At 39.5% G+C, this 11,937-nt stretch overlaps 1 protein-coding gene across 1 annotated transcript; it reads right to left on the bottom strand.

Annotated features, from left to right (window-relative positions):
• Positions 1 to 1,145: 1,145 nt before the first annotated feature.
• Positions 1,146 to 11,666, bottom strand: LOC139633228 (plastin-1-like). The gene is made up of 17 exons (XM_071498764.1): positions 11,188 to 11,666; positions 9,354 to 9,580; positions 8,963 to 9,053; positions 7,907 to 8,067; positions 7,690 to 7,819; positions 7,044 to 7,176; positions 6,033 to 6,114; positions 4,940 to 5,105; positions 4,215 to 4,357; positions 4,015 to 4,110; positions 3,540 to 3,735; positions 3,129 to 3,207; positions 2,429 to 2,543; positions 2,195 to 2,328; positions 1,949 to 2,072; positions 1,735 to 1,868; positions 1,146 to 1,633 (listed from the first exon to the last, which is right to left on the bottom strand). Exons 2-17 carry the CDS (start codon positions 9,357 to 9,359, stop codon positions 1,495 to 1,497), a joined length of 1,929 nt encoding a protein of 642 aa, XP_071354865.1. The 5' UTR covers positions 9,360 to 9,580; positions 11,188 to 11,666; the 3' UTR covers positions 1,146 to 1,494.
• Positions 11,667 to 11,937: the final 271 nt, after the last annotated feature.

The following is an 11,937-nucleotide window of genomic DNA, read 5'->3' as shown; positions in this document are numbered from 1 at the left end:
AGAATACCTACCTGAACACTCGAACGGCAAATTGCTCCCCCTGGTTAAGTTTTTTTTTTTTTTTGTTAAAAAAGTAAAAAATAAATAATAATAATAATGGTAATAATAACAGTATGTTATATAAAAATCATTGTTGTGTAATTCACAATAATTTCCCATAATCATACAAATGTGCATTTATTGACATTTTACAATTTTTATGCCAAACTGGATTATTATCCATATACAGTACAATACAAAGTTACAATACAATACAATACATTGCATGCTAGACAACCCCCAGGTGGGAGGGCACTGCTTGGTGTTATTGATGTCAAACAGGATGTTTTAAAACAAACATCTACTTCCCCCAGCAAAGAGTCAGTTTTGATGGATAGTTATATATAGTTTGGATTAATTTGGATGGAAATTTGAAAAGCATAACATAAAGTTAGATAACACACGTGTTTTTGTTTTTGTGCATTAATTTAAATATACGACGATCTGTTAAATGAATCTTATTCAGATTTATCTTTGATCAGTTAATATTTTTAATTTATATTAAAAATGATCATTTTAATGTATTATCTATAAAATATGTCCAAAACTTTAAGATAACAATAAGATAACCTTATAATGTCCAACATTTCGAAATTTAGCAGCTGCACCTTTAATGTCTGATAAGTGCTTGTGCATTAGTTAGCTTCATGCTAGCCCTATTTTCCATAAGTTTGTAGCTAATGATACTGACATGTTTTCATTTAATCTTCCCATTAAATTTATAAAGACCAAAGTTACCAACCAATGTTACTGGCACTGTGTAATGTAGCTTAATGCCAGTCTTGTAGTATCTAAAAGTTTGTAGCTAAAGCTAGCCTTGTAATATTCAATTATATTTGTGGTGGCCTTGTGTTAGTAGCTAAAATTATTGAAAATATTAAAACCTTAAACCCTCTTATCACTTAAGAGTTCATAGTACTCCAAACAAAACAGAATTATGTAGCAGCACAATCAACCAGCATAAACATGTAAAAAAGATAATAGATTCAAAACTGTTTGAATTAAGGTAAGCAATGTTTTGGTTATATACTTACAGACTAACAAATGTTATAATCTACCTGATTTAAACCTCTGAATGTTGTGACAACACACACAAGGCTGTTTGGTACATTTAATAGATTCTTTAATAATTAAATAGCAATATTCAATGCACAACATTTACAGACTTAAAGTATTTCTGAAAGAAGAGGTGTGTGTGTGTGCGATTCTGCTCTTCTATATGCTGTATCACCTGCTGAAAGTAAGTAGATGTAATGTCATATTAGATATGATATAGCAAAGAACAATCAGGAGCTTCTTTTCACGAACAGAATATAAATGCTGCTCAACGAGGTCAAAGAAAAAGTAATTACAACGATGAGGAAAAAGATAGAGATAGCAAATGGAAACAAAATGTTGTAATGAGTATGTTGGTGGTTGGTTCCCAGGTTTGTTCATGTCTTTTTTTTTTTTTTTTCAGCGGTTGGCCTTTTTCAAACCGTGGCCCATAAGGCAGGCAAACATCGTCAGCACCATCTTGGGCTTTATCTCTACCAAATCGTCAGGCAGCGCATAAACACGAGCTCCAATCTTACGGGCCAATGAGACTGCATACCTGGGAGAGGAGTGGGAAGAGAGAGGAATTAGATGTTGATCAGGTAAAAGACAAAGTGGTGGGAAAATGAAACAAAACCAGTTGAATTTTTTTCTTTTTACTTGGCGTTGTTGAGTTTTTCTTCATCCTTCAGCACTCCTTTCTCTCCTCTCTTCACCATGTCCCACTTGACAGTACCAGGTGCGATGGCATCAATCAGGTCAATTACTGGCAGACTGGTGCTGATCAGTTTGTCCTGCAGAGAACAGGAAAATAAGGTCAAATTCTCATGTAGACATCTATTTACACAAATACAGTATGCACATACACACATACCTTGAAGCTGCTGATCTGTGTGTCCTTGTGTTTCTGGCTCAGCGTGGTGTTGACCCAGTTGAGGATGACCTGATCTCCAACCTTCTCTCCATCACCCAAATCTGACAAAACCAGCAATGTGTACCTGAAGGACAACAGGCAAGAAGTGATAACTGAAACTGTACAAAGGGCAGTTGTATCCAGACCAATGAAATACATGAAAATGGACAATCGTATCTTTCCGAAACAGTATAACAGTGCATGTACCTCCGCATCAGCTGCCAGACCAGTGCCAGTGTGTGCATGCGGCTTCCCTCATTTAGGTTTTCTCCTCCAATGCCAACCAGAGAGAAGTGAGCTACATTCCTGCCCAGCTCCACTGCATAGTTACAGTTCTCCAGCTAGATTATGTGAAAAAAAAAAAAAAAAATTCAATTTCTTTTATTCACAAACCAAAATGTTTTCATTGCATTTCCCTTGTATGTTTGCAGGCAGTATTACCTTCTTCATATTTGCCCCCAGGACAGGATAAGGTGGATTGTTGACTTTCTTCCAGTTCACAGGCACATTAACCCTCTCAAGAAGCTGCAGGATCACCAAACCATCACACAGATCCCTGCAAAAGACACACGCAGATAAAGTGTGGAGAATCAACACAAAAATCCATATAGCTACTCTATACATTTTTGAGGAGCTCTGAAGATTTAGAGTACATGTACTCAGGATTACAACAAAAGCAACTGTAATCCATGACCGAGGCATAAGCTATTATTGAGGATATTCTTCAGGCTAAGCGAAGCTGTGAAAACAAAGTTATAAAATTCAGCTGTAACCCTTGACTAAGGCACTTAACTCCCTGCTCAATGTCTCGCAGTAGAATACTCTACAACTACAATAATAACCTTTATTTACATGGCACTAGCTTAAAAAGAGGACTGATGTTCAAAATCAGAACAAAAAAGATATATATACATTAAAACTAAATAAAAATCCTTTTTAATCCTTTAGGAAAAGAGGACACCAATTGTGCTCACCTAAGTTGCCTAGATAACAAATATCCCACTACCCTCTGTCTACTAGTCTCATTACTGGTCGTACTGGGCAGCTCAGGTATAGAGACATGCAGTAACTGTAGAAATGTTAAACATCCACCCCCTTTCCTGATAAGATTAATCATATTGATGTGTGACTGATGACATACCAGTACAGGTGGTTGACATATGGAGAGACGCCCAGAGAGTTGATCCAGTTGCGAAATGTTTTCTCTTCTCTGGTCTCACCTGGAAAGACATGAAGATGTGATTAACACAACCATGTTCTCTGCCAGCTGTTCCCATACAGCTGATTCAGCTATAGGTTACATACAGTAATTATACATTTATGGCTGCCATAACCTGTCACACCCTGATATAGTACTTTTTATTTTAGACTTTTTATTGGCTTGTGAGCTGTGCGTCTGGCATCAGTTCCCTGTATATTCACATTATGGTACATGTTCTTGCCGCAATCTCAGGAGAACCACGAAAACAGCTTCAAGACCATGTGATGATACAGCCAGACCCTCTTGATTGCTCGATGATAAATCTTTGGCTCAATGACAGGGGTATCTCACCTTCTATGTGTGCAGTGTCTATGCCATTGGCCTTCACTCTATCCATTGCAGGATACATGTTGAACAGATTAGCCACAAAGGCCAAGTTGAGTTTGCTGTTTCCAGATGTGACGTCATGAGGAGAAACAAACTGTCTGCAGTCCAGTCGGGCTGCCTGCTGCAGCATCAGCTCAGCCCTTTCATCCAAATCAGGCACCTTCACACGCATGTGAAACAGACACACATGTAAATGCACCGAACGGACACTATGCACACGTAATCATACCAGAATCTAAAAGGGGGGGGGGGTCACTTCATTTACTGTAATTTACATACACTGTATCTGCAGGGCAATAAAACAGAGAAGGATTTACACGTAAAAATTGTATGTCCTCATCTTACATCTTTTGAAAGAAACACCCATCAACGTGTTTCATAGTTTTGCCTTCACATTTACCATTTGCTCCCTGGGGTATTAAAACTTAAACAGACTTACACCGAGACCACTCATGTCGATTTTGACACTCATTTGGTAGTCGTCCTCTCCCTTGGAAGCAATCTGGTCCAACAGGTAGAAGTAGGCCCGCGAGTCCTGCAGTGGCACAGCACAAGAAGGGATTACACTCATGTCTTTGTATAATTCTGTGCCTGTGTGTGTGTGTGTGTGCGTGCGTGTGTGTGTGTTCTGCAGGGCACCTTGATGTCGTCACTGAAGTTGCTGATTGTTTCCGTCCCTGCGTTGCGCAGGTGCTCGTTGACCCAACGGAGCAGCAGCTCCTCAGGAGAGAGAGACAGTAGATGTTCCAGTTGTTCTCCCTCTTTCAGGAGGGCAATTAGAGCTGCAGACGCACAGACGTGCAGTTAATTTACCATTAGAGCAAGAGACTTCCAGTGCAAAGGGTTAATAAACTGTATTCATGCCTTGAGACAATAAAACTCTATATTGAAAGTAACAGTGTTGTTGATATTGACTGTTGATTGAATTTGTCTTGCTGTGTTAAATTCAAGCATACACACTGTTGATATGTAGAAAATTAATCTACCACACTTTAAAGATTAATTGTTTAAGTTAGTTTTCAAGAAAGAAAATGCCCAGACTTCATAATGTGAAGACGTCACCTTGGGCTTTGAAAAATAGTAGTGGGAATTTTTCATAGCTGGTGATGCAATGTTTACTATTTAAATTGGAAATATTTTTTCTCATCTTTTGTCTGTTCTATTAAAAAGTTTAATTTGTGTGTATCTATGTTGTTGGATGAAGGTGAAAATGAATGTTGCATCATTACTTTTCGACTCTTGTGTTGATTTGGTCCTAACTTCAAATAATGACATTAACATTTAGAGCCTGAGCTTCATTCTAGTCTCATCTGCATATCAGTAGTGTTAATGTAGAGCATGTGTGTGTGTGTGTGTGTGCTGACCTTCATTCCTGCTGATTTCTATATCAGCAAACAGGCCAACTTTGATAATCTGCCAGAGCAGTCCCAGGACCAGATGAGGTTTCCCAGCCATCAGATCGTGGGCGTCGATGCTCACCACTGTGCAGCCGATCGCTGAGGCTGAGTTCAAACCCAGGACCAAATTCTCCTACAAATGCAAATGAATTGTGTGTCAACATGTCCCAGTTCGATGCTCAATTTACAGCCAAACAGCCAAACTGTTGCAATTTCCGTTGTTGTAACAGCTCAGCAAAAACAGCGCTGTGGCCTGAATTCCCCAAATAATAACTAACTTATTTAAACTGCAGCACAAATGTGTAAGAGCATGTCTCCACAGAGCAGGCAATTACAGAATTACGGGAGATATAAAATGATATGAAAAAGCAGAAGCATGCAGTAAAAAGTTAATATATTACAAGAACTTTCTGCACTATTCAGCATTATTGAATAACCAGTCTTTTGTCTTACAGCTGTACACTTATTGTAACTGTTATTGCCTCGGCTGATAGTAATACAAGGAAGACTAGACAAATTAAACGTTACATTAGAGAATTGTATAGTTAAATGCAAAATGAAACAAAATAAATTAAAGTTGTGGAAAATGAATAAATACATTTAGTTGTACTAAATGTCATTTTGACATACTTTAATTGTGCATTTCATTTTATATTACTTTATTTATTCTCACATTTCCATATTAATCTGAAAGCTACAGTTACTGATTACTCTGCAGTTTAATTTCACACACAAAACATTGATTATCTGATCAAATATGGTGCATTTTATATCAATAATAATGCAATAATAGAATATAGGCTATACACTCTCAAAGGGGTCATTTTGCAATTGGGTACTTTAACTTTTAATAGTTCTTAACTAGTTGGTGAGAAAATCAGTTTCAAGTATTTTTACTTTCAAGTTTTTGATTAACTGATAATACAGCTGTCACGAATTTGGCACTTCTTCTCTTGCGCGTCTCTTTATGTGTATGTCACGATGCATGACAACTCTTGTTTGTCTTTGCATTGTATGGGTGGTATGGATATGCTAAACTCATGAGAAAGTTACCACTCACTGTCATTTTGAAGGTGGTGAGTTTCTTTGTGTTGATGACTCTTTCATCAATCGTGTCAGGCTGAGACAGGTTGATCATTTTGCTGAAAGAGAGAAAGGACAGTGAGTGTGTTGAAAAAAAGGAACACGTGAGGGCTCGAGTGAGTCAGTTAAATGATTTCCTGGATCTGATTTCACAAATGAGTAATCGTCACTCTGTGATATGCCTCTGTCAAATGTACAAATGTCCATCATGTGGTCAAAGAAAGTGAACAAGGAGGAGGAGTGAGCCGTTATAAAAACCACAATAAAATATGATCACACCATTCCTGCTTTCACCTTTGTCACATAAAAGGCAAAAATTGTTTCACCTAGCTGTGAGGCAGTTTGCATAAAAAATTGAATATATTCAAAAACTCATTTATGCTGTCAAATAAGTTACATTTGAGGATGTGAACTATGTCTGTAACTGATGTTGCTCTTGTCCAATTCAATTTTATTTTATTTGTATAGCACCAAATCATAATATATATTATCACTGTTGCTCTTGTGCGTACATGAAAATTATTATTCAACATGCACTTGGGTATATGCATGCCTGTCTACAGCAGCATCATAAATATGTGTTTGTGTGTGTGTGTGTAAGAGAGGTAATAATTGGCCCCTCAAAACCAACACACACAGACATCCACAGATTCGTTACCTTAACAACTGTGGCCTGTCAGACACTATTTCTAGTCATTAAAAAAAATAAAAACAAACACATTTTTTTTAAATTTAGGTGTTTTTTCATAATGTAAGTGCAAAACTGCTTTTGTAATTTTCTTTTAAAAGCTGCCAAGAGGGAACTTGTAACCCTGGCCAATGTCTGCCTATCAAACTCCATGGTCTCCGGTGAACACAGACTAGGACATGAAGACACATAAACATGTTTAAGCATTTTGCCTTATGAATAATGTGAAAATAATCATGTAGCCCAGTGAAGCACTCTAATAGCACTGGAGTGGGCAAAAGGTGTTTGTGTGTGTGGTACCATAACAGGATGCCATCGCGGACAGAGGTGAAGAGGCTTTCATCGTTGGGGTCCATGGGCAGCAGGTGTTGGCAGTCTGGATCTTTTGCCAAAGCTTTGTTGATCCAGTTGACAAAAGCCACCTTCTCCTCATCTAAACATACACACACACACACACACAAAATCTGTGGGTTATACATTATTGGTCAGACAAAACAGGCCATTTATAGATGCCATTGTGGCCTCCATTTTTGTTACTACTTTCTAATGTTTAAGAGACAAAAGTTTGACTTAAATGGTTAATTAATGGCTTAAATAAATGGTTTCTAACACACTATAAGGTAGTTGTATGCAGATATGGGGACATTTTTAAGTGTTTATTAATGTGCATTATTTGTCAAAGGTTATTACTTCTCCTGTGACCACCTCCAGTCTCCACTTTAGTGCTTACGAATGCTAAATAGAGGGACTTACTCGGCACTACAATGATCAATGAACAATGAATTTTCATATGGATGAACAATATCACTGAGTATTTATTTTCCAGAAAAAGTTACGACTCTAATATTAACAAGTGTGAGTTATAAACTGGTGCACACAAGCGTGTACCAGATGTGGTAATTATGAAACTATTCCTATCACAAGCACAACGCACACTCTCTCTCACCAGAGTAGGAGTGCTGCGTTCCCACGCTGGAGATTTGCGATGTTCCTCCAAAAGACCGGATCCCATCCCTCCTTGAGATGGTTTTCCTAAACGTCTCGCTCAACTCCTTGCTCTTCAGCTCCTGATAGATCTGAACATGAGCAGGCTGCGTTACTCACCGTGTGTGGTCGGATGTACGAGTGCACATACTTGCTTTCAATGCGTTATCAGCACTTACAGCCACAAATTCCTCGAAGCTGATCTTCTCGTCCTTGTTGGTGTCGCCAGCTATGAAGATCTCAATGATCTCTCGCACCTTGTAACCCGGCAGGGAGAAATTTGCCTCTCTGAACAGCTCCTGAAGCTCAAAGTCACTCACATAGCCGCTATTATCAATATCTGAATGCAAATAGACACACAGAGAAATGCACACACATTCAGCAAGTCAAATAGCTCACAAATATTTATCTGAAACTGATGAGCCAAATATTTACTTGTAAACATAGTCCAAAGATAATAAAAGAAAAACAAACATCTTTATTAACAGGTCTTTAATTTCCTAATAATTTCCTAATAGTTTCCGGGAAAGTAGCATATGTAATTTGATACTAATTATAGAGAGAATAAAGACTAATATTTGAGTTTAATTAGCTGTGTTGAGTTTTTTTAAAAAGTTATTGGTTGGGATTTCCCTGAAACAACTGGTCCATTTAAACCAAAAATAAATATTCATTCATTATTAATTCATGGTTGTAAACTTTGTTCTCCATATGTGTTGAACTGTGTGCTTGCTGACACAAATGAATAGATAAATATGTCATAAAACCTCGCAGGGGACTCACAGGTTTCTGCTTACCTCACACAAAAAAACCATGTCATGCTCAAAGCTGTCAGGCTCACAGCATGATAACACAACATGACCTGTCATTTTAAACTGGACAGAATCTCTGTCTCACCCCTCTAGCTGTTTATCTTCCATGCATGGCGTCTGTAAATCATGCAGTGATGTTGAGCTGATATGCTTTATTTATATTGCTCATTACCGTCAGTGCCAGTTTGTAATCGTGCACTTATTATGACTATCTGATAAAATAAAACGAAAAGGAAATACCTTACACACACTCACTCACACACACACACACACACACACACACACACACACACCCACACACACACACACAGTACATGTGTTCAACAGCCTGAGCAATAAATCTCTTACATAAGATAACGGCCTGCTTTATGGTCAGCTGTAAAAGTCTTACGGTGAGGTTAGGTGTGTGGGTGCAAAACTGACCAATTTTATTAAAGGCCTCTCTGAGTTCTTCCAGGTGCTCGCGAGAAATCTGTGTGACATGATTCTCCATGGTAGCTTCCTCTCTGTGTACCTGAAACATGCACACACATGCACAGTTTTGGATCATATGGGACACAAAGTGGAAGCTGACTTTGCAGGATTGAGCAACATGGTGTAGGAAAGGGGACGAAGGCAGACGAACAATTAGGAGGTGTCAGGTTATTCGCTGGAATCCGTCCTGTGACCTCTCACAGCACCAACTGTTCACACACATGCAGGCATACATGTTTAGACAACTTAGAGGCTCTGCATAAAACGTCTCAAGTCTTAGAGTTTCACAACTAAGTCTCCTCTTGCTTCTTTTCTGGACTAGACAACAATGGAGACGTACCTTCATAAGAGCCTGTGTGTTTCCTGTTGGTTCTGTCTTGATTTGGAAGCCTCTCGGTGCAGATCCCTCTGGCCTGGGCTACAACAGTCGAGTCTTCCAGAGCTCTGGGAGGCTTCAAACCGGAGCAGAGAGGAAGCTGGCTCCAGGAGAGTCTGGAGAGCTGGTTATCTCTCCTAGGAGGAGTCACTCAGAAGAGGCACTGCGAGGACCTTTGTCCTGCCTGGACCCTGGGACAGGCGTAGTCTAACAGTTAACATTTAACACCTCAGCTGTGTCATCATGTTATTGTCTAGAGGGGTTGCTCTGTTTGTCCCTCCTGGGCAATTGATTTGCAGTCAAGGTGCATATCTGTATATAATCTATAGTAGGAAGAGCAACACTAAAATTGGATAAAAGCCACAGGGAACACAAAAGACAGCTAAATAATACATATGTAGGTACATGTGTGCCAAATTCATACTGTGGTATGTCCACATTCTTTAGTGGGTGTTTATTGGCCATTTTTGCCCCGAGTTCAACCTCCCAGGAAGACACATTTCTTAGGACTGACCCTGCTTGAAGACCTAACCATAGCCCTAGACCTAACCTTAGTTTGACATTGAAGAACCACTCTCATGTCAGTTGGATATGAAGCTGCAGCCAGGAGATGGTTATCTTAGTTTAACATAAAGACTCGAAGCAGCTGACTAACCTGACTCTATTCAGGCACAGTGACTTCCACCGGCTGCCAAAGTCACTGCGCTGATCAAAAATATATTTCTTCACTCATGAATACTTCATTTCCTGTTTTTCACTTAAGTTACCTTTAGACAGAACCTGCTCCCTCCTCTTTCCAATTGTCATGCTAAACTAAATTCACGCCTCTAGTCTTGGGTTAGAAATAATTTCACATTTCAACGTCTGTTTTGCTGGTGCCCACTTCAGCTGAACTGGTTTTGATGCATTTCATCTTACAGTTCTTACTATGCATCCACCTTACTTACAAGTCCACTCGGAGGCAGGCGGATAGTTTGACGCTTTACTTACGTCTCACATCTTCCATCTACACCTTCCTTTTCTCTGGTGAAAAATAACTAATATAATTCAGACAAAAGTAACCACATGGTGAAAAGCCAGTCTAACAAAGAGGCAACCTCTCTCTGCTATGTATGTTTTTTTAGTATGAGCAAATACTGCCTGTGAGAATCAGCACAGGGCAGAATTTTCCAATAGTCGTCAGTTAAGGGGCCCATTTCTGTGAATAAATATAAGATAAATAAATAAACAAAATATAATAATTGCTAAACCTACTCCACTGTCCTGTTAGAAAAAGCATTTGGGACGAAGGGGCGTTTCTATAGTGTGAAGATGTCTTTTGTCACTTGTTTTGTAATGTAACTATGCTCACAGTTTGCATTCCTGTCAAACATGTTTAAAACATGAGGCCTGTGTTCGCCTGCGCTGCCTGCCGCACTGCCGCACAATGCCCTGTAACCTGAGGCACGGAGCCAACCGCATCACTTAGGTTAAACTGCGCCACTTCACGACAACGCTGCCACTTTACTGCAGCGCTCATTCTTTATCCCAACACACAGCAACGCCATACAGCTGTAAATATGTCTATGCCCGTTTTGTTCTTTTGTTGTCTCCCTTTCCTTTTCTTCTTCAAAACTCAAAAAGACTCCCAGTGCGCTTCCTAAATCAGTGTCATTTGACCTGTTTGTTTAGGTCAGAAACCTCTAGGTAATATTTTTCACAGACATATGAATGAATGTTACATTGTGCAGAAAGGTTTGTTTTGTGAGTAGTGCAGTAAAACTATAATGTAAGGAAATAAGTAAAGTAAGGAGCTTACATTCAGTCGCAGGCAGGCTGAAGGGTTTAGAGTCCTGAGCAGGACGGGTCCAGAGTAGAAAATCAGCTTGCTGAGGACTAGTTTTGGGCCCCTTTCTTCCTTATTCTCCTTTTCCACCCCCCTGTACACTTCCCTCCTTTATTATTAACCCCTTGGCCTCTCTACTTACACCTTTCTCTTGCTCCGATCTCCCTTACTTTTTCCCTGTCAACCTCTCCTTTCAGCTCTACCACTGCTCAAAAAGACACAAAATGTTTCCCTTTTGGCTCAGGCAAACTCACTAAAGACATTTTCATAGCTGATAACTACAAAGTCTTACAGCATCTGAACTTTGCCTCCACACAGCCCAGTGACTCCATCTTTCTATCTCCCCCTCAGCTCTTTTCTTTCTCAGATACCTGATCAGCCCAGTTTCACTCTGTGACTCCAAGGTGCTCTCCGGTTACTCTCCCCTCCTCATCGCCCGGCCTCGGGCAAGCGCTCCACCTCCAGCCGTCGATGTACCGGCCGCAGTTCTGGTTAGTGGACCCTGAGCTGGGATCAGTAGCTGGTGCAAAAGTGTAACAGCTGGCCAAAGACTTTCCCATAAGCCTCCTGCATTATTCACTGGCACCAAAGAGCACATGGAAAGTGAATAGAGTGACAACCACACAGACATACACAAGCATACATGCACACAAATTAAAGGGCCTAAATAGTAAATGCAGGGTTTTTACTCTAGCATAAATTTATACATTTTTTTGATCTTGA

Source organism: Trachinotus anak, unplaced genomic scaffold (assembly GCF_046630095.1).
Source record: "Trachinotus anak isolate AG129_WGS33_773 ecotype Australia unplaced genomic scaffold, CSIRO_AGI_Tana_v1 ptg000015l, whole genome shotgun sequence".
NCBI classification, from domain to species: Eukaryota; Metazoa; Chordata; class Actinopteri; order Carangiformes; family Carangidae; genus Trachinotus; species Trachinotus anak.
The sequence above is the reverse complement of the archived record's forward strand: the minus strand, read 5'-3'. Positions and strand labels throughout refer to the sequence as shown.